The 23428-nt window shown below is 44.0% G+C and overlaps 1 protein-coding gene across 8 annotated transcripts in view; it reads left to right on the forward strand.

The window, feature by feature from the left end:
* The window catches only part of LOC134933699 (aldo-keto reductase family 1 member C1-like), a 145775-nt gene that overhangs the window by 25515 nt on the left and 96832 nt on the right, over positions 1–23428 (forward strand). For all 8 annotated transcript variants that reach the window (XM_063929084.1, XM_063929087.1, XM_063929088.1 and 5 more), the window contains one exon: positions 20106–20271. In XM_063929084.1, the coding sequence (XP_063785154.1) occupies positions 20106–20271 (166 nt within the window). The remainder of the gene's footprint in view (positions 1–20105; positions 20272–23428) is intronic.

The following is a 23428-nucleotide window of genomic DNA, read 5'->3' on the forward strand; positions in this document are numbered from 1 at the left end:
GGAGGAGGACAGCTGACCGGTAGGGGCTAATATTTGTTATTTTATTTCTCCTGTGGGGAACAATAGGATTTCAATATGATTTATTTGGGGAGAATAAGGATTTATTAATTTTTGGAGGGAACAATGTGAATAATTCATGTGGGGAGCAATAGGATTTATGTGGGGAGCAATGTGATTGATTTATGTGTGGAGCAACAGGATTTATGTGGGTAGCAATGTGATTGATTTATGTGGGGAGCAATAGGATTTATGTAGTGAGCAACATGATTTATGTGGAGAGCAATGTGATTGTTTTTTTTGTGTAGGCCAATGTATGTGTGGATTTTTTTTTATTACTGTGATGGCCAATGTGGTTTTTTGTTTTTTTTTTCCTGTAGGGAACTGATGGTGTGCCTTGGGAATTTTAAAATATTGTTTGGTGTGCCGCGAGTAAAAAAAGGTTGAAAATCACTGGTCTAATGTGTACCCACCTTTACCCTGTGTACAATTCAGAGATCCCTTATGTATCTGACCACTGTGTAAGAGCACCAGCGCCCCATCACTGGCTAAATGGCCTTGGTACTACAGCTGAGCCCAATAACGCCCCATCATGCACCCTCTGCTGAGGCTTGAGCACCTAGGGGGTGTGGCCCTTTAATCTTAGGAGCCTGTGTAAACTTCCCTGATTGGCCCAAGCCCCCTAGTGAGGCCCGGATACCCTCTCGGTACTCCGCCACGTATAAACTGGCTGAGGTTAGTGATGATTTCTTTGTACTGCCTCATGCAGTATTTTCTTACGGACGCACACATATAATTAACCCCACTCTGTGACCTCAGGCCACTATCACAATATTACAAGGCCCACAATGATGCTGAGATAATGCAATTTTGGTAAATAGATGGGCTCGCACACAGGGGGAGGGGGGGGGATGTATCCAACCTTGGAGAGAGATAAGTGGACACGTTGCCCACAGCAACCAACAGGCTTCGGTCATTTCATAAACTGTGCTAATTAAATGATAGCTTAGAAACTAAGGAGTGGCTTCAGCCAACTTCTCCACTTTATCTGTCCATCTGACTGCATTAACCCCAAGTCATTCAGCCTCTCGGGCCTATTTATCAATGAGTGCTAAAACTCGTTGTGAATGATAAACCCGTTCCGTATGATAAATGGTGCTCCAGCCAAGCAGCTCCCAACTGTCATGTGTTCAGCTCCCAACTGTCTTTTTCTTAAACGCATGACAGTTGGAAGCTGATTGGCTGGAGCGCCATTTATCACACGCAACGAGTTTTATCATTGACAATGAGTTTTAGGGGTACATTTACACTAAGCAGTGATAAGAGCAGAGAAGTGAGCCAGTGGAGAAGTTGCCCATGGCAACCAATCAGCACTGAAGTAACATCTATAATTTGCATACTATAAAATGATACAGAGCTGCTGATTGGTTGATGGGGAAATTTCTCCACTGGATCACTTCTCCGCTCTTATCACTGCTTAGTAAATGTCCCCCTTTTAGTGCACCAGTCCTGCTGCCCGCAGCCTCCACCCACCAGATCCTTCATTAGCGCCCCCCTGTGTGGTACGCTAAGCGGCCACACATAACGTTATATTAATTTCTCTGACGTCCTAGTGGATGCTGGGAACTCCGTAAGGACCATGGGGAATAGCGGCTCCTCAGGAGACTGGGCACAAAAGTAAAGCTTTAGGACTACCTGGTGTGCACTGGCTCCTCCCCCTATGACCCTCCTCCAAGCCTCAGTTAGATTTTTGTGCCCGGCCGAGAAGGGTGCACACTAGGGGCTCTCCTGAGCTTCTTAGTGAAAGTTTAGTTTTAGGTTTTTTATTTTCAGTGAGACCTGCTGGCAACAGGCTCACTGCATCGAGGGACTAAGGGGAGAAGAAGCGAACCTGCCTGCTTGCAGCCAGCTTGGGCTTCTTAGGCTACTGGACACCATTAGCTCCAGAGGGACTGAACACAGGCCCAGCCTGGGAGTCCGGTCCCAGAGCCGCGCCGCCGGCCCCCTTACAGAGCCAGAAGCAAGAAGAGGTCCGGAAAATCGACGGCAGAAGACATCAGTCTTCACCAAGGTAGCGCACAGCACTGCAGCTGTGTGCCATTGCTCCTCATACACACCTCACACTGCAGTCACTGAGGGTGCAGGGCGCTGGGGGGGGGCGCCCTGAGCAGCAATAAAAACACCTTGGCTGGCAAATATACATTACATATAACCCCCAGGGCTATATGGATGTATTTTAACCCCTGCCAGAATCCATAAAAATGCGGGAGAAAAGTCCGCGAAAAAGGGGCGGAGCCTATCTCCTCAGCACACGGGCGCCATTTTCCATCACAGCTCCGCTGGAAGGACGTCTCCCTGACTCTCCCCTGCAGTTACTACACTACAGAAAAGGGTTAAAAAAGAGAGGGGGGCACTAATTAGGCGCAGTATTAATAAAACAGCAGCTATAAGGGGAAAAACACTTCTATAAGGTTATCCCTGTATATATATAGCGCTCTGGTGTGTGCTGGCATACTCTCCCTCTGTCTCCCCAAAGGGCTAGTGGGGTCCTGTCCTCTATCAGAGCATTCCCTGTGTGTGGGCTGTGTGTCGGTACGATTGTGTCGACATGTATGAGGAGGAAAAAGGTGTGGAGGCGGAGCAATTGCCTGTAATGGAGATGTCACCCCCTAGGGAGTCGACACCTGAGTGGCTGAGCTTATGGAAGGAATTACGTGACAGTGTCAGCTCTTTACAAAAGATTGATGACATGAGACAGCCGGCTACTCAGCCTGTGCCTGTCCAGGTGTCTCAAAAGCCATCAGGGGCTCTAAAACGCCCGTTACCTCAGATGGCAGATACAGACGCCGACACGGATACTGACTCCAGTGTCGACGATTAAGAGACGAATGTGACTTCCAGTAGGGCCACACGTTACATGATTGAGGCTATGGAAAATGTTTTACATATTTCTGATAATACCAGTACCACTAAAAAGGGTATTATGTTGGGTGAGAAAAAACTGCCGGTAGTTTTTCCTGCATCTGAGGAATTAAATGAAGTGTGTGATGAGGCGTGGGTTTCCCCCGATAAAAACTGTTAATTCCTAAAAAGTTATTAGCATCATACCCCTTCCCGCCAGAGGATAGGGCACGTTGGGAAACACCCCCTAGGGTGGATAAAGCGCTCACACGCTTGTCTAAACAGGTGGCACTACCGTCCCTGGATACGGCCGCCCTTAAGGAACCTGCTGACAGAAAGCAGGAAAATATCCTAAAAATGTATATACACTCACACGGGTGTGATACTGCGACCAGCAATCGCCTCAGCCTGGATGTGCAGTGCTGGGGTGGCTTGGTCGGATTCCCTGACTGACAATATTGATACCCTAGATAGGGACAGTATATTACTGACTATAGAGCATTTAAAAGATGCATTTCTATATATGCGTGATGCACAGAGGGATATTTGCCGACTGGCATAAAGAGTAAGTGCCCTGTCCATTTCTGCCAGAAGAGGGTTATGGACAAGACAGTGGTCAGGTGATGCTGATTCCAAAAGGCATATGGAAGTATTGCATTATAAAAGGGAGGAGTTATTTGGGGTAGGTCTAACAGACCTGGTGGCCACGGCAACGGCTGGGAAATCCACATTTTTACCCCAGGTAGCCTCTCAACATAAGAAGACGCCGTATTATCAGGCGCAGTCCTTTAGGCCCCATAAGGGCAAGCAGGCAAAAGACTCCTCATTTCTGCCCCGTGGCAGAGGGAGAGGAAAAAGGCTGCAGCAGAAGCCATTCACAAGCTGTATTCCCAGCAGGTGATAATCAAGGTACCCCTCCTACAACAGGGAAAGGGGTATTATTCCACGCTGTTTGTGGTACCGAAGCCGGACGGCTCGGTGAGACCAATTTTAAATCTGAAATCCTTGAACACTTACATACAAAGGTTCAAATTCAAGATGGAGTCACTCAGAGCGGTGATTGCGAACCTGGAAGAAGGGGATTATATGGTGTCTCTGGACATCAAGGATGCTTATCTCCATGTCCCAATTTACCCTTCTCACCAAGGGTACCTCAGGTTTGTGGTACAGAACTGTTACTATCAGTTTCAGACGCTGCCGTTTGGTTTGTCCACGGCACCCCGGGTCTTTACCAAAGTAATGGCCGAAATGATGATACTCCTTCGAAGGAAGGGAGTTTTAGTTATCCCTTACTTGGACGATCTCCTGATAAGGGCAAGATCCAGGGAACAGTTGGTAGTCGGGGTAGCACTATCTCAAGTAGTGTTGCGGCAGCACGGTTGGATTCTCAATATTCCAAAATCGCAGCTGATCCCGACGACACGTCTTCTATTCCTAGGGATGATCCTGGACACAGTCCAGAAAAAGGTGTTTCTCCCGGAGGAGAAAGCCAGGGAGTTATCCGAACTAGTCAGAAACCTCCTAAAACCAGGCCAAGTGTCAGTGCATCAGTGCACAAGGGTCCTGGGAAAAATGGTGGCTTCCTACGAAGCAATTCCATTCGGCAGATTCCACGCAAGAACTTTCCAGTGGGACCTGCTGGACAAATGGTCCGGATCGCATCTTCAGATGCATCAGCGGATAACCCTGTCACCAAAGACAAGGGTGTCTCTCCTGTGGTGGTTGCAGAGTGCTCATCTTCTAGAGGGCCGCAGATTCGGCATTCAGGACTGGGTCCTGGTGACCACGGATGCCAGCCTGCGAGGCTGGGGAGCAGTCACACAGGGAAGAAATTTCCAGGGCTTGTGGTCAAGCCTGGAGACATCACTTCACATAAATATTTTGGAGCTAAGGGCCATTTACAATGCCCTAAGCCAAGCAAGACCTCTGCTTCAAGGTCAGCCGGTGCTGATCCAGTCGGACAACATCACGGCAGTCGCCCACGTAAACAGACAGGGCGGCACAAGAAGCAGGAGGGCAATGGCAGAAGCTGCAAGGATTTTTCGCTGGGCGGAAAATCATGTGATAGCATTGTCAGCAGTGTTCATTCCGGGAGTGGACAACTGGGAAGCAGACTTCCTCAGCAGGCACGACCTCCACCCGGGAGAGTGGGGACTTCACCCAGAAGTCTTCCACATGATTGTAAACCGTTGGGAAAAACCAAAGGTGGACATGATGGCGTCCCGCCTAAACAAAAAATTGGACAGGTATTGCGCCAGGTCAAGGGACCCTCAGGCAATAGCTGTGGACGCTCTGGTAACACCGTGGGTGTACCAGTCAGTGTATGTGTTCCCTCCTCTTCCTCTCATACCAAAAGTACTGAGAATTATAAGACGGAGGGGAGTAAGAACTATACTCGTGGCTCCGGATTGGCCAAGAAGGACTTGGTACCCGGAACTTCAAGAGATGCTCACGGAGGACCCGTGGCCTCTACCTCTAAGAAGGGACCTGCTCCAGCAAGGACCCTGTCTATTCCAAGACTTACCGCGGCTGCGTTTGACGGCAGGGCGGTTGAACGCCGGATCCTGAAGGAAAAAGGCATTCCGGATGAAGTCATCCCTACCCTGATCAAGCCAGGAAGGATGTAATCGCAAAGCATTATCACCGCATTTGGCGAAAATATGTTGCGTGGTGCGAGGCCAGTAAGGCCCCGATGGAGGAATTTCAACTAGGTCGATTCCTGCATTTCCTGTAAACAGGAGTGTCTATGGGCCTAAAATTGGGGTCCATTAAGTTTCAAATTTCGGCCCTGTCTATTTTCTTCCAGAAAGAACTAGCTTCAGTTCCTGAAGTTCAGACGTTTGTAAAAGGGGTACTGCATATACAGCCTCCTTTTGTGCCTCCAGTGGCACTTTGGGATCTCAATGTAGTTTTGGGGTTCCTAAAGTCACATTGGTTTGAACCACTTGAATCTGTGGAGTTAAAATATCTCACATGGAAAGTGGTCATGTTGTTGGCCCTGGCCTCGGGCAGGCGCGTGTCAGAATTGGCGGGCTTTATCCTGTAAAAGCCCTTATCTGATCTTCCATTCAGACAGGGCGGAATTGAGGACTCGTCCTCATTTTCTCCCTAAGGTGGTTTCAGTGTTTCATCTGAACCAACCTATTGTGGTACCTGCGGCTACTAGTGACTTGGAGGACTCCAAGTTGTTGGACGTAGTCAGGGCCTTGAAAATATATGTTTCCAGGACGGCTGGAGTCAGAAAATCTGACTCGCTGTTTATCCTGTATGCACCCAACAAGCTGGGTGCTCCTGCTTCTAAGCAGACTATTGCTCGTTGGATTTGTAATACAATTCAGCTTGCACATTCTGTGGCAGGCCTGCCACAGCCAAAATCTGTAAAAGCCCATTCCACAAGGAAGGTGGGCTCATCTTGGGCGGCTGCCCGAGGGGTCTCGGCTTTACAACTTTGCCGAGCAGCTACTTGGTCAGGGGAAAACACGTTTGCTAAATTCTACAAATTTGATACCCTGGCTGAGGAGGACCTGGAGTTCTCTCATTCGGTGCTGCAGAGTCATCCGCACTCTCCCGCCCAAATGTTCTTTCTGTCTGATAACAGACTTGTTGTTCCTTGGTCCTTGTAAATACTTTTTCCTTTCCCTCCTAAATGCGCACCTTTGGACTGACCTCCATTCAGTGCGGGATACCCATATAAAGGTTTCTTTTTATGTTTATTCTTCACAGCTTCTCAACCTCCCGTCAAACGGACATCATCCCGTCCCTTGCAGGGGACACTCACCTCTATTCAGTTCCCTATGTTCCTTAAAAGGTTTCTTTAGTCGTGGCACCGTCCTCCTTCTCTCGGAAGTCCGGATATTATTCACCTCATTAATTCATGAGACAGGAAACCAAAAAGGAACTGGGTGGTAATTTCTTTCCAAAATAGAATGTATTTATTCCAGTAAAAACAAATAATGAATTAAAACATCCAAAAAGTAAAACAAATAATAAAACAGCAATGGAGATCCCACTAGTCCTGTGTTTGTTCCGCCTTATACCCTCAGGGACCGATTGAAAAAATTCCTTAAAACAATGGGCCTTACTATAGGGTAAAAGCTTGAATAAGAACTTACAGGCAGGGATCCCCAGAATAAGCCTTTAGGGTCTTCAAATCATAGATTAAGCGCATCTCAGCTTTTGCTAGCTGCACTTCCCCATCATTTGTTCTCCAGTTAGGGGTAACTGCTTTTATTCCACAGAAACTTACCAGATGTTCTATATTACATTCATGGTCTTTTTTAAAGTGAAGTGACACATTGTGGGTTTCTAGACCCTTTCTAATGTTTCTAATGTGCTCTGCCATGCGGGTTTTCAGCATGCGGGTTGTTCGCCCTACATACTGAGAGCCGCATGAGCACTCTAACAAATATACGCAATTTTTTGTATTGCACGTGATGAAGTCGCCAATAATGTAACTCTTTTTGGTTTGGGTGGATTTATAATGGGTAATTTTATTTTCTTTGCTTCTGCATGTTCGACACATGATACATGCGCCGCATCTGTAAAATCCTTTTGAAATATTTCTTGTCATCATCTTAGGTGCAACTACTACACTTTTCACAATACTCTCTTTCAGATTTTTTGCTCTTCTATATACAAATCTTGGGGTTGCAGATATATGTTCTTTTAGTGTAGGGTCCTTACTTAGAATTGACCAATGGCGTTTTATTACTTTTTCAATTTCCCTATATTGGCTGTTAAAGCCCATAATGAGGGGAATATCTCTGGGATTATTGTTCTTTTTGTTTACTTTAGTGAGCATGTTGTGGCGATCTTTTTTACCTGTTTCTTCCATGGTTTTTTGAACAATGGTTGGGTCATACCCCTTTTCCACAAATTGTTCACGCAGTGTATCTGCTTGCTCCCAGTATACCTCCACATCAGTACAATTCCTCCTGATTCTTTGGAATTGACTGACTGGTATGCTTTGCAACCAATTATAGTGATGGTTGCTTTTATAGTCTATAAATGAGTTGCAATCAGTCTGTTTGACGAAATTGCTAGTCTTAATCTGATCATTTTCGATATATATTCGAAGGTCAAGAAAATTAACTTCTTTATCACTAATGTTGAAAGTTAACCGGATATTGTTCAAATTGTTGTTAAGATGGTTGCAAAACATATCTAGAGAGGCAAGGTCACCCCTCCATATAAACAATACATCGTCAATATAGCGATGCCATGACACCAGACTGGCACCCCACTCATGGCCACTCCACACCTGATTTTCCTCCCAGTGTGCCATGAATAGATTGGCATAACTGGGTGCCAGTCTGGTGCCCATCGCAGTTCCTGTTAACTGAAGATAAAAAGCATTATCAAACCAAAAATAGTTATTATGCAGTATTAGTGAAGTACCATCAAGAACAAAGTTTTTCTTTTCCATAGATATACCATCCTTATCCATAAAATAAGCCATGGCTTCTAAACCCTGTTGGTGGTTAATAACTGTGTACAAAGATGTAACATCAGCAGTAATCAATCGATACTCCGATTGCCAATCTACCGTCATAAGTTTATTAATGGTTGTTATGGTGTCCTTAAGATAGGATCTAGTGGTCTTAACTAGAGGTTGTAGCAAGTGATCTATAAAGCATGATAAGTTTGATAGACTTGAGTTGGTTCCTGCTACTATCGGACGACCTGGAGGTACCTTTTTATCCTTATGGATTTTCGGCAAGATGTACAATACCGGTATGGTAGGATTTTCAATGGTCATAAACTTTTGCTCCTCCTCTGTAATAACTCCCTTTGTGAGGTACATAGCCAAGAAAGTTTCCAATTTTTTATCTATATTCTTACTGGGATTCCCTCGTAATTTCTGATAGGTCGTGTGGTCCATTAGTTGGCGCATGACCTCTTTATTATAATCCTCCAGATTCAAAATTATGATCCCCCCCCCTTTATCGGCCGGCTTGACTACTATTTCTTTGTTGTCACTTAGTGTCTTAATCGCCTTCCTTTCTTCTTTGGTTAAGTTGTTTTTTCTATTTGGTTTAAATTGAATACTTTCAAGGTCAGCTTTCACAGCCTTTTCAAAGGATTCAATAAAACTCCCCTTCTTATGTTTGGGATAAAATTTGGACCTTCTTTTGAATCTAAGACCTACCTCACTCTCTTCTTTATTTTGACTTGGCATTTCATCAAAGAATCTTTTTAAGGTAAGTCTCCGAATGAATTTTTCAATATCTACATGAGTATCAAATTTATCACACCTATTTGCCGGTGAGAATTTTAAACCTTTTTCAAGGACTGCTCTCTCATGTATGGTCAATTCATATTTACTGAGATTATACACTTTGGTAATCTCCTCTTTTGAGGGTTCCTCTTCTATTAGATTAGTTACATTACACATGGATCCCTCCTCTCTCTCAGTATTGGAATTTGTATCCGTTAATACAGTGCTTTCAACTTTATTCTTTTGCACTCTTCTTCTATTTTTGTTAAGGGACTTTTTCTTTCCTCCCCGACTGCCCCGTTTTCTCCGTATATCCTTTATCTCCGTCTGGGCGGTTTGTAAGTGCCCCTCTCTAAAAAATTATCCCTCTCTTTTGGGGAATCCATGTGATTTGGATAGTTCGTGTGGGTTCTCCCTTTGTTGTAATGGGTTCTATCCCCCTCACCTCTATCTCCACAATCCCTCCAGGAATCCATATCTCTTCTTTGATTTAAGCCGATATGTTCCTGCTCTCTAGAGTTGGGCCTATTCCTCCCATAATTATGTGTCCCTTGTTGGGCATTTCTTAATGGTGGACCTTTATTTCTATATGACTGGTTAGCATATTGATTGGCATATTGAACCTCCTCTCTCTGATTCCTATCTCCCTTTCTTCCCTCATAGGTGTTATTATGACTCACTTTCCTATTACCTATTTTTTTGTTCGACTGACGGGGGGATCTTCTAGGGAGCCCTTCTTGAATGGTATTTTTATTGGCTGGCTCTTTCTGAGTGGATGATGAATTTTTCAGTTCATTCCTATCATTTACATCTCTATTAAATTTCTTTTGTTTTTTATCTCTAATCTCCTTCTCATTTTTCATAACCCTAGTTGTAATTCTCTCTTCCATTTCCTTGTATTCCTTAGACCCCGCATATGGTTCTATCAAAGATTTAAAGGTTTCTATATCCTCCTCCACCTCTTGTAATTCTTGTTTTTTCTCCCTAACTATTAATTCTATAAGGGAGAAAGAACATGAATCGGTTATTTTGTTCCAATCTTCCAAAAAGGTACCTGATTCCCTTTGGAAGGAGGGAAATTTATTTATTCTCAACCCCCTCGGTATGAGTTTTTGGGTACAGTACTTTTCCAGGGAAACAATCTCCCACCATATTTTTCCTTCTTTGATTAACAGTTTCTCTAATCTATACATGGCGTTATCTAGATTAGTGTCAATCAGATCAGTTCTATCACATTCTTTAAACACATCGTCTATAAGTGCTTTTCTCTGTGTTCTATGTGTGAACATAATACCTGGCAGCAAGACACACTTCAAAAGGTGCACAATACGTACTATAACAGAAAAACAGAGAAGAGTAACTTGCGCCTCAGTTGCTGCTTTGTACTAAACTCCCAAAGAGCACCACTCCTTATCTAACAATTATACACAAAAGAAAAAGTGGAGTAGTCCACAAGCGCTACTGTATCTAAGGGAGGTCTCTGGTTGAGTCCTGCCCAAATGTTCTTTCTGTCTGATAACAGACTTGTTGTTCCTTGGTCCTTGTAAATACTTTTTCCTTTCCCTCCTAAATGCGCACCTTTGGACTGACCTCCATTCAGTGCGGGATACCCATATAAAGGTTTCTTTTTATGTTTATTCTTCACAGCTTCTCAACCTCCCGTCAAACGGACATCATCCCGTCCCTTGCAGGGGACACTCACCTCTATTCAGTTCCCTATGTTCCTTAAAAGGTTTCTTTAGTCGTGGCACCGTCCTCCTTCTCTCGGAAGTCCGGATATTATTCACCTCATTAATTCATGAGACAGGAAACCAAAAAGGAACTGGGTGGTAATTTCTTTCCAAAATAGAATGTATTTATTCCAGTAAAAACAAATAATGAATTAAAACATCCAAAAAGTAAAACAAATAATAAAACAGCAATGGAGATCCCACTAGTCCTGTGTTTGTTCCGCCTTATACCCTCAGGGACCGATTGAAAAAATTCCTTAAAACAATGGGCCTTACTATAGGGTAAAAGCTTGAATAAGAACTTACAGGCAGGGATCCCCAGAATAAGCCTTTAGGGTCTTCAAATCATAGATTAAGCGCATCTCAGCTTTTGCTAGCTGCACTTCCCCATCATTTGTTCTCCAGTTAGGGGTAACTGCTTTTATTCCACAGAAACTTACCAGATGTTCTATATTACATTCATGGTCTTTTTTAAAGTGAAGTGACACATTGTGGGTTTCTAGACCCTTTCTAATGTTTCTAATGTGCTCTGCCATGCGGGTTTTCAGCATGCGGGTTGTTCGCCCTACATACTGAGAGCCGCATGAGCACTCTAACAAATATACGCAATTTTTTGTATTGCACGTGATGAAGTCGCCAATAATGTAACTCTTTTTGGTTTGGGTGGATTTATAATGGGTAATTTTATTTTCTTTGCTTCTGCATGTTCGACACATGATACATGCGCCGCATCTGTAAAATCCTTTTGAAATATTTCTTGTCATCATCTTAGGTGCAACTACTACACTTTTCACAATACTCTCTTTCAGATTTTTTGCTCTTCTATATACAAATCTTGGGGTTGCAGATATATGTTCTTTTAGTGTAGGGTCCTTACTTAGAATTGACCAATGGCGTTTTATTACTTTTTCAATTTCCCTATATTGGCTGTTAAAGCCCATAATGAGGGGAATATCTCTGGGATTATTGTTCTTTTTGTTTACTTTAGTGAGCATGTTGTGGCGATCTTTTTTACCTGTTTCTTCCATGGTTTTTTGAACAATGGTTGGGTCATACCCCTTTTCCACAAATTGTTCACGCAGTGTATCTGCTTGCTCCCAGTATACCTCCACATCAGTACAATTCCTCCTGATTCTTTGGAATTGACTGACTGGTATGCTTTGCAACCAATTATAGTGATGGTTGCTTTTATAGTCTATAAATGAGTTGCAATCAGTCTGTTTGACGAAATTGCTAGTCTTAATCTGATCATTTTCGATATATATTCGAAGGTCAAGAAAATTAACTTCTTTATCACTAATGTTGAAAGTTAACCGGATATTGTTCAAATTGTTGTTAAGATGGTTGCAAAACATATCTAGAGAGGCAAGGTCACCCCTCCATATAAACAATACATCGTCAATATAGCGATGCCATGACACCAGACTGGCACCCCACTCATGGCCACTCCACACCTGATTTTCCTCCCAGTGTGCCATGAATAGATTGGCATAACTGGGTGCCAGTCTGGTGCCCATCGCAGTTCCTGTTAACTGAAGATAAAAAGCATTATCAAACCAAAAATAGTTATTATGCAGTATTAGTGAAGTACCATCAAGAACAAAGTTTTTCTTTTCCATAGATATACCATCCTTATCCATAAAATAAGCCATGGCTTCTAAACCCTGTTGGTGGTTAATAACTGTGTACAAAGATGTAACATCAGCAGTAATCAATCGATACTCCGATTGCCAATCTACCGTCATAAGTTTATTAATGGTTGTTATGGTGTCCTTAAGATAGGATCTAGTGGTCTTAACTAGAGGTTGTAGCAAGTGATCTATAAAGCATGATAAGTTTGATAGACTTGAGTTGGTTCCTGCTACTATCGGACGACCTGGAGGTACCTTTTTATCCTTATGGATTTTCGGCAAGATGTACAATACCGGTATGGTAGGATTTTCAATGGTCATAAACTTTTGCTCCTCCTCTGTAATAACTCCCTTTGTGAGGTACATAGCCAAGAAAGTTTCCAATTTTTTATCTATATTCTTACTGGGATTCCCTCGTAATTTCTGATAGGTCGTGTGGTCCATTAGTTGGCGCATGACCTCTTTATTATAATCCTCCAGATTCAAAATTATGATCCCCCCCCCTTTATCGGCCGGCTTGACTACTATTTCTTTGTTGTCACTTAGTGTCTTAATCGCCTTCCTTTCTTCTTTGGTTAAGTTGTTTTTTCTATTTGGTTTAAATTGAATACTTTCAAGGTCAGCTTTCACAGCCTTTTCAAAGGATTCAATAAAACTCCCCTTCTTATGTTTGGGATAAAATTTGGACCTTCTTTTGAATCTAAGACCTACCTCACTCTCTTCTTTATTTTGACTTGGCATTTCATCAAAGAATCTTTTTAAGGTAAGTCTCCGAATGAATTTTTCAATATCTACATGAGTATCAAATTTATCACACCTATTTGCCGGTGAGAATTTTAAACCTTTTTCAAGGACTGCTCTCTCATGTATGGTCAATTCATATTTACTGAGATTATACACTTTGGTAATCTCCTCTTTTGAGGGTTCCTCTTCTATTAGATTAGTTACATTACACATGGATCCCTCCTCTCTCTCAGTATTGGAATTTGTATCCGTTAATACAGTGCTTTCAACTTTATTCTTTTGCACTCTTCTTCTATTTTTGTTAAGGGACTTTTTCTTTCCTCCCCGACTGCCCCGTTTTCTCCGTATATCCTTTATCTCCGTCTGGGCGGTTTGTAAGTGCCCCTCTCTAAAAAATTATCCCTCTCTTTTGGGGAATCCATGTGATTTGGATAGTTCGTGTGGGTTCTCCCTTTGTTGTAATGGGTTCTATCCCCCTCACCTCTATCTCCACAATCCCTCCAGGAATCCATATCTCTTCTTTGATTTAAGCCGATATGTTCCTGCTCTCTAGAGTTGGGCCTATTCCTCCCATAATTATGTGTCCCTTGTTGGGCATTTCTTAATGGTGGACCTTTATTTCTATATGACTGGTTAGCATATTGATTGGCATATTGAACCTCCTCTCTCTGATTCCTATCTCCCTTTCTTCCCTCATAGGTGTTATTATGACTCACTTTCCTATTACCTATTTTTTTGTTCGACTGACGGGGGGATCTTCTAGGGAGCCCTTCTTGAATGGTATTTTTATTGGCTGGCTCTTTCTGAGTGGATGATGAATTTTTCAGTTCATTCCTATCATTTACATCTCTATTAAATTTCTTTTGTTTTTTATCTCTAATCTCCTTCTCATTTTTCATAACCCTAGTTGTAATTCTCTCTTCCATTTCCTTGTATTCCTTAGACCCCGCATATGGTTCTATCAAAGATTTAAAGGTTTCTATATCCTCCTCCACCTCTTGTAATTCTTGTTTTTTCTCCCTAACTATTAATTCTATAAGGGAGAAAGAACATGAATCGGTTATTTTGTTCCAATCTTCCAAAAAGGTACCTGATTCCCTTTGGAAGGAGGGAAATTTATTTATTCTCAACCCCCTCGGTATGAGTTTTTGGGTACAGTACTTTTCCAGGGAAACAATCTCCCACCATATTTTTCCTTCTTTGATTAACAGTTTCTCTAATCTATACATGGCGTTATCTAGATTAGTGTCAATCAGATCAGTTCTATCACATTCTTTAAACACATCGTCTATAAGTGCTTTTCTCTGTGTTCTATGTGTGAACATAATACCTGGCAGCAAGACACACTTCAAAAGGTGCACAATACGTACTATAACAGAAAAACAGAGAAGAGTAACTTGCGCCTCAGTTGCTGCTTTGTACTAAACTCCCAAAGAGCACCACTCCTTATCTAACAATTATACACAAAAGAAAAAGTGGAGTAGTCCACAAGCGCTACTGTATCTAAGGGAGGTCTCTGGTTGAGTCCTGCCCAAATGTTCTTTCTGTCTGATAACAGACTTGTTGTTCCTTGGTCCTTGTAAATACTTTTTCCTTTCCCTCCTAAATGCGCACCTTTGGACTGACCTCCATTCAGTGCGGGATACCCATATAAAGGTTTCTTTTTATGTTTATTCTTCACAGCTTCTCAACCTCCCGTCAAACGGACATCATCCCGTCCCTTGCAGGGGACACTCACCTCTATTCAGTTCCCTATGTTCCTTAAAAGGTTTCTTTAGTCGTGGCACCGTCCTCCTTCTCTCGGAAGTCCGGATATTATTCACCTCATTAATTCATGAGACAGGAAACCAAAAAGGAACTGGGTGGTAATTTCTTTCCAAAATAGAATGTATTTATTCCAGTAAAAACAAATAATGAATTAAAACATCCAAAAAGTAAAACAAATAATAAAACAGCAATGGAGATCCCACTAGTCCTGTGTTTGTTCCGCCTTATACCCTCAGGGACCGATTGAAAAAATTCCTTAAAACAATGGGCCTTACTATAGGGTAAAAGCTTGAATAAGAACTTACAGGCAGGGATCCCCAGAATAAGCCTTTAGGGTCTTCAAATCATAGATTAAGCGCATCTCAGCTTTTGCTAGCTGCACTTCCCCATCATTTGTTCTCCAGTTAGGGGTAACTGCTTTTATTCCACAGAAACTTACCAGATGTTCTATATTACATTCATGGTCTTTTTTAAAGTGAAGTGACACATTGTGGGTTTCTAGACCCTTTCTAATGTTTCTAATGTGCTCTGCCATGCGGGTTTTCAGCATGCGGGTTGTTCGCCCTACATACTGAGAGCCGCATGAGCACTCTAACAAATATACGCAATTTTTTGTATTGCACGTGATGAAGTCGCCAATAATGTAACTCTTTTTGGTTTGGGTGGATTTATAATGGGTAATTTTATTTTCTTTGCTTCTGCATGTTCGACACATGATACATGCGCCGCATCTGTAAAATCCTTTTGAAATATTTCTTGTCATCATCTTAGGTGCAACTACTACACTTTTCACAATACTCTCTTTCAGATTTTTTGCTCTTCTATATACAAATCTTGGGGTTGCAGATATATGTTCTTTTAGTGTAGGGTCCTTACTTAGAATTGACCAATGGCGTTTTATTACTTTTTCAATTTCCCTATATTGGCTGTTAAAGCCCATAATGAGGGGAATATCTCTGGGATTATTGTTCTTTTTGTTTACTTTAGTGAGCATGTTGTGGCGATCTTTTTTACCTGTTTCTTCCATGGTTTTTTGAACAATGGTTGGGTCATACCCCTTTTCCACAAATTGTTCACGCAGTGTATCTGCTTGCTCCCAGTATACCTCCACATCAGTACAATTCCTCCTGATTCTTTGGAATTGACTGACTGGTATGCTTTGCAACCAATTATAGTGATGGTTGCTTTTATAGTCTATAAATGAGTTGCAATCAGTCTGTTTGACGAAATTGCTAGTCTTAATCTGATCATTTTCGATATATATTCGAAGGTCAAGAAAATTAACTTCTTTATCACTAATGTTGAAAGTTAACCGGATATTGTTCAAATTGTTGTTAAGATGGTTGCAAAACATATCTAGAGAGGCAAGGTCACCCCTCCATATAAACAATACATCGTCAATATAGCGATGCCATGACACCAGACTGGCACCCCACTCATGGCCACTCCACACCTGATTTTCCTCCCAGTGTGCCATGAATAGATTGGCATAACTGGGTGCCAGTCTGGTGCCCATCGCAGTTCCTGTTAACTGAAGATAAAAAGCATTATCAAACCAAAAATAGTTATTATGCAGTATTAGTGAAGTACCATCAAGAACAAAGTTTTTCTTTTCCATAGATATACCATCCTTATCCATAAAATAAGCCATGGCTTCTAAACCCTGTTGGTGGTTAATAACTGTGTACAAAGATGTAACATCAGCAGTAATCAATCGATACTCCGATTGCCAATCTACCGTCATAAGTTTATTAATGGTTGTTATGGTGTCCTTAAGATAGGATCTAGTGGTCTTAACTAGAGGTTGTAGCAAGTGATCTATAAAGCATGATAAGTTTGATAGACTTGAGTTGGTTCCTGCTACTATCGGACGACCTGGAGGTACCTTTTTATCCTTATGGATTTTCGGCAAGATGTACAATACCGGTATGGTAGGATTTTCAATGGTCATAAACTTTTGCTCCTCCTCTGTAATAACTCCCTTTGTGAGGTACATAGCCAAGAAAGTTTCCAATTTTTTATCTATATTCTTACTGGGATTCCCTCGTAATTTCTGATAGGTCGTGTGGTCCATTAGTTGGCGCATGACCTCTTTATTATAATCCTCCAGATTCAAAATTATGATCCCCCCCCCTTTATCGGCCGGCTTGACTACTATTTCTTTGTTGTCACTTAGTGTCTTAATCGCCTTCCTTTCTTCTTTGGTTAAGTTGTTTTTTCTATTTGGTTTAAATTGAATACTTTCAAGGTCAGCTTTCACAGCCTTTTCAAAGGATTCAATAAAACTCCCCTTCTTATGTTTGGGATAAAATTTGGACCTTCTTTTGAATCTAAGACCTACCTCACTCTCTTCTTTATTTTGACTTGGCATTTCATCAAAGAATCTTTTTAAGGTAAGTCTCCGAATGAATTTTTCAATATCTACATGAGTATCAAATTTATCACACCTATTTGCCGGTGAGAATTTTAAACCTTTTTCAAGGACTGCTCTCTCATGTATGGTCAATTCATATTTACTGAGATTATACACTTTGGTAATCTCCTCTTTTGAGGGTTCCTCTTCTATTAGATTAGTTACATTACACATGGATCCCTCCTCTCTCTCAGTATTGGAATTTGTATCCGTTAATACAGTGCTTTCAACTTTATTCTTTTGCACTCTTCTTCTATTTTTGTTAAGGGACTTTTTCTTTCCTCCCCGACTGCCCCGTTTTCTCCGTATATCCTTTATCTCCGTCTGGGCGGTTTGTAAGTGCCCCTCTCTAAAAAATTATCCCTCTCTTTTGGGGAATCCATGTGATTTGGATAGTTCGTGTGGGTTCTCCCTTTGTTGTAATGGGTTCTATCCCCCTCACCTCTATCTCCAGGAATCCATAACTTCTTAAAAAAGACCATGAATGTAATATAGAACATCTGGTAAGTTTCTGTGGAATAAAAGCAGTTACCCCTAACTGGAGAACAAATGATGGGGAAGTGCAGCTAGCAAAAGCTGAGATGCGCTTAATCTATGATTTGAAGACCCTAAAGGCTTATTCTGGGGATCCCTGCCTGTAAGTTCTTATTCAAGCTTTTACCCTATAGTAAGGCCCATTGTTTTAAGGAATTTTTTCAATCGGTCCCTGAGGGTATAAGGCGGAACAAACACAGGACTAGTGGGATCTCCATTGCTGTTTTATTATTTGTTTTACTTTTTGGATGTTTTAATTCATTATTTGTTTTTACTGGAATAAATACATTCTATTTTGGAAAGAAATTACCACCCAGTTCCTTTTTGGTTTCCTGTCTCATGAATTAATGAGGTGAATAATATCCGGACTTCCGAGAGAAGGAGGACGGTGCCACGACTAAAGAAACCTTTTAAGGAACATAGGGAACTGAATAGAGGTGAGTGTCCCCTGCAAGGGACGGGATGATGTCCGTTTGACGGGAGGTTGAGAAGCTGTGAAGAATAAACATAAAAAGAAACCTTTATATGGGTATCCCGCACTGAATGGAGGTCAGTCCAAAGGTGCGCATTTAGGAGGGAAAGGAAAAAGTATTTACAAGGACCAAGGAACAACAAGTCTGTTATCAGACAGAAAGAACATTTGGGCAGGACTCAACCAGAGACCTCCCTTAGATACAGTAGCGCTTGTGGACTACTCCACTTTTTCTTTTGTGTATAATTGTTAGATAAGGAGTGGTGCTCTTTGGGAGTTTAGTACAAAGCAGCAACTGAGGCGCAAGTTACTCTTCTCTGTTTTTCTGTTATAGCACTCTCCCGCCCGTTTGGGAGCTTTGGTATAATCCCCATGGTCCTTACGGAGTTCCCAGCATCCACTAGGACGTCAGAGAAAATAAGAATTTACTTACCGATAATTCTATTTCTCGTAGTCCGTAGTGGATGCTGGGCGCCCATCCCAAGTGCGGATTGTCTGCAATACTTGTACATAGTTATTGTTAACTAAATCGGGTTATTGTTGTGAGCCATCTATCCAGAGGCTCCTCTGTTATCATGCTGTTAACTGGGTTCAGATCACAAGTTGTACGGTGTGATTGGTGTGGCTGGTATGAGTCTTACCCGGGATTCATAAATCCTTCCTTATTGTGTACACTCGTCCGGGCACAGTATCCTAACTGAGGCTTGGAGGAGGGTCATAGGTGGAGGAGCCAGTGCACACCAGGTAGTCCTAAAGCTTTACTTTTGTGCCCAGTCTCCTGCGGAGCCGCTATTCCCCATGGTCCTTACGGAGTTCCCAGCATCCACTACGGACTACGAGAAATAGAATTATCGGTAAGTAAATTCTTATTTTCTGAGGGTGGGTATGGCCACACCTTCCTGCATTGACCACACCCTCTCCCATTGGCCACAGCCTCTCCCATTACTGGGGCCCAGCAGAGCTGCCCGTGCCCCTGCGAGCATACTGGGATTTGTAGTTTCTCAACAACACAGGTTGGCCAGGCCTGTTGGGGGCTAATAGATGCCAAAAAGATTGCATGCAAATAAGGAACGAGAGGCCAAGTCACCAGGTATGTGGTAGCTTTTAAAAGAACATTTATGAAACCTCTTAGAAAGGACAAGAGGAGGTGTTGCTCATAGCAACCAATAGATTCTAGCTGTTATCAGATTGGATGCTATGGGCAATAGGGCCGCCATTAGGGGAGGTCTTCCAAGACTGGGATACCACACCCGGACAGAGAGGGGGCCCGGCTGGCAGCAGGGTGGTTATCGCCGGGCCACTAGCTTGTTATAGCTAGTGCACTAGTGGAGCCCGGCGGTGCACCGGCAGGCAGCCATGGGTAGACAGCACCGGCAGCATTTTGAAACTGGTCCCAGGTGAGAGCCAATCAGAGCTCATGGACCGGCAGCCAGTCAGGAGTGGCCACAGTGGCGGCTCCTGATTGGCTGCCAGATGGCGAGCTCCGATTGCTTCGTGGCTGGTGCGAGTTTCAAAATGTTGCCTGGCGCTATCTCCCCATGGCTGCCTGCCGGGAACAGCCAATACATATCTCCCACTAATAATAATAATAATAATAATAATAATAAGAAGAAGAAGAAGTAGTATCAATAATAATGTAATAATATTCATATAAGAGCTGCATACTTACAGAATTACCGGTCACACTTTCTGCCCTCAGGGTGGATCAGAGCCTCCCGCTGCTGCTGGAAGATGCTACTTTAGCTGAAATAGGCAAGAAGTACAACAAATCTCCGGCGCATGTCGCCATCCGCTACCAGATTCAGCGCGGAGTTGTGGCCATCACCAAAAGTTATACTCCAGAGAGGATCAGGGAAAACTTCAAGGTAAAGCCAGAAATGTTGCTGCAGATTTTGATCTCGGAATGAAACACCGGTTCCGTCTTGTTACGCCTGAGGGTTGAGGCTGACCTAGGTAAGCCTTGGGCGTAGGGGCTGACGTGTAAGTGAACCTGGGTGACAGTATGGGATCACTGGACATGCAGGGTAACCTTAGCACAGGTGCCTGAAGGCGTGACCAAAACGACAGAGGAGTTTATTATGCACACTGAGCTTAATTCAGATCTGATTGCTGCTGCAAATTTGTTAGCAGTTGGCCAAAACCATGGGGGTCATTCCGACCTGATTGCACGATGCCGTTTTTCGCTGCGCTGCGATCAGGTCAGAACTGCGCCTGCACCGCAATGCGCAGGCGCTTCGTACGGGTACAAAGCGGATCGTTGCTGAGCGATGGATGTAACAAAGAATCCATTTGCACAGCCGATCGCAAGGAGATTGACAGGAAGAGGGCGTTTGTGGGTGTCAACTGACCGTTTTCAGGGAGTGTTTGGAAAAACAGGCGTGTACAAGCGTTTGCAGGGCGGGTGTCTGACGTCAATTCCGGACACGAACAGGCTGATGTGATCGCAGCGGCTGAGTATGTTCTGGGCTACTCGGAAACTGCACAAAATGTTTTTGCAGAGCTCGGCTGCACAGGCGTTCGCACACTTGCACAGAAAATATACACTCCCCCATAGGCGGCGACTATGCGTTTGCACGACTGCTAAAAACAGCTAGCGAGCGATCAACTCGGAATGATCCCCCCGTGTGCACTGCAGGTGGGGCAGATGTAACACGTGCAGAGAGAGTTAGATTTGGGTGGGTTATAGTATTTCTGTGCAGGGTAAATACTGGCTGCTTTATTTTTACACTGCAATTTAGATTGAACACACCACACCCAAATCTAAAGGGCCCTACACACTATGCGAACCGCCGCCGAGCTACCTGACGGCGGATACGGCCGACGGGCGATCCGGCGGCGGGGGGGGGGGGGGGGGGGGCAGTAACGGAGGGAGTGAAGTTTCTTCACTCCCCCCATCACCCGGCTCCATAGCAGTGCAGGCAAATATGGACGAGATCATCCACATTGGCCTGCATGCACAAGCGACAGGGCACCAGCGATGAAGAAGCGCCCGGCCGCGCATCGTTCATCGCTGGTGCCTCCACACTGAAAGATATGAACGGTATCTCATTCATTAATGAACGAGATCGTTTATATCTTTCATTAATATCGCCCAGTGTGTAGGGCCTATAAACACTCTCTGCACATGTTACATCTGCCTCCCCTGCAGTGCACATGGGGAGTAATTCAGACATGATCGCTAGGCTGTGTTTTCGTACAGCAGGCGATCAGGTCAGAACTGCGCATGCGTATGCACCACAATGCGCAGGTGCGTCACATGGGTACAAAGCGGATCGCCGCTCAGCGATGGGTTTGTGCAAAGAATCCATTCGCACGGGCGTTCACAAGGAGATTGAAAGGAAGAGGGCATTTGTGGGTGGCAACTGACCGTTTTCAGGGAGTTGTTGGAAAAACGCAGGCGTGTTCATCGTTTGCAGGGAGAGTTCCTGACGTCAATTCCGGTCCCGGACAGGCTGAAGTGATCGCAGCGGCTGAGTAAGTCCTGGGCTGCGCAGAGACTGCACAAGATCGGTTTGTACAGATCTGCTACACAGGCGATCGCACACTTGCACAGCTAAAATACCCTCCCCTATGGGCGGTGACTATGCGAACGCAGGACTGCAAAAAAAACCTAGCGAGCGATCAGGTCTGGATTAGGCCCATTGTTGAGACAATCACAGCGGCAGTTGGTGAAAGGCTCAATGCTCAGCAGCAGGAATCACAGTGTTAGTATAGCAGCTCAGTTACTCATATACGGGAGCAGCAAGTCTGCTGTTTGGTATAGTATGACATCAATATGACACAGTCTTGGGAGACACTGAGATGTTATAGTCCATAGATGTAACCAGCTAACCACTGTACTTGATGAGATGGACGGTACTGACCAGAAGATGACACACTGGAAGCAGTAATCGATGGCGGAGCACCGAGGTAAGCTGAGAGCTGGAGGACTGCCGAGGATGCTGAGTGGAACTGGCACAGGTGGTGAGAACTTAATGCTTACCTCCCAACTGTCCTGATTTTCACAGGACAGTCCCGTTTTTATGGGACTGTCCCGCTGTCCCACCCGCGGGCCACAGTGTCCTGCGGTGGGGTGGGGCAGTTGGGAGGCTCTGTCTCTCGCTGCCCTGCTTAGCAGAGCACCGATGAATAGATGCTGTGTGCATGCGCACAGCGTCTATTCACAGATGACAGAGGGAGAGGGGGCATGCTAGCAGCTCACAGAGCGCTGGGCATGCCCCCATAGTGACGAAAACGGGGGGGGGGGGGTGCGATCGCAGCATTCCCACGAAGCCACCCCCCCTTTCCAATAGGCAACGCCCCTTTCGGAAATCGGGCGTGGCTTCGCCGCAGGGATTTCTCTCTTCCCACGAAGTCAATGTTGGGAGGTATGCTTAATGGGAACACACGGATGGTGACAGAGTTCGCTGCTGGGACACCGATGATGACAGAGTTCGATGCTGGAACACCGATGATGACAGAGTTCGATGCTGGAACACCGATGATAACCTGATGGCGATGATGGAACACCACTGGTCACTGTAAACGATGATGGAACATTGCTGGTCACTGGAAACGATGATGGAACACCACTGGTCACTGGAAACGAATGTGGAATACTGCTGGTCACTGGAAACGATGTAGGAACACCGCTGGTAACAGGAGACGATGTGGAAACCCCGCTGGTAACAGGAGACGATGTGGGAACACCGCTGGTAACAGGAGACGATGTGGGAACACTGCTGGTAACAGGAGACGATGTGGAAACCCCACTGGTAACAGGAGACGATGTGGGAACACTGCTGGTAACAGGAGACGATGTGGGAACACCGCTGGTAACAGGAGACGATGTGGGAACACCGCTGGTAACAGGAGACGATGTGGGAACACCGCTGATATCTGGAGACGATGTGGGAACACTGCTGGTAACAGGAGACGATGTGGGAACACTGCTGGTAACAGGAGACGATGTGGGAACACTGCTGGTAACAGGAGACGATGTGGGAACACTGCTGGTAACAGGAGATGATGTGGGAACACTGC

This window comes from Pseudophryne corroboree, chromosome 6 (genome assembly GCF_028390025.1).
Source record: "Pseudophryne corroboree isolate aPseCor3 chromosome 6, aPseCor3.hap2, whole genome shotgun sequence".
In the NCBI taxonomy this organism is placed as follows: Eukaryota; Metazoa; Chordata; class Amphibia; order Anura; family Myobatrachidae; genus Pseudophryne; species Pseudophryne corroboree.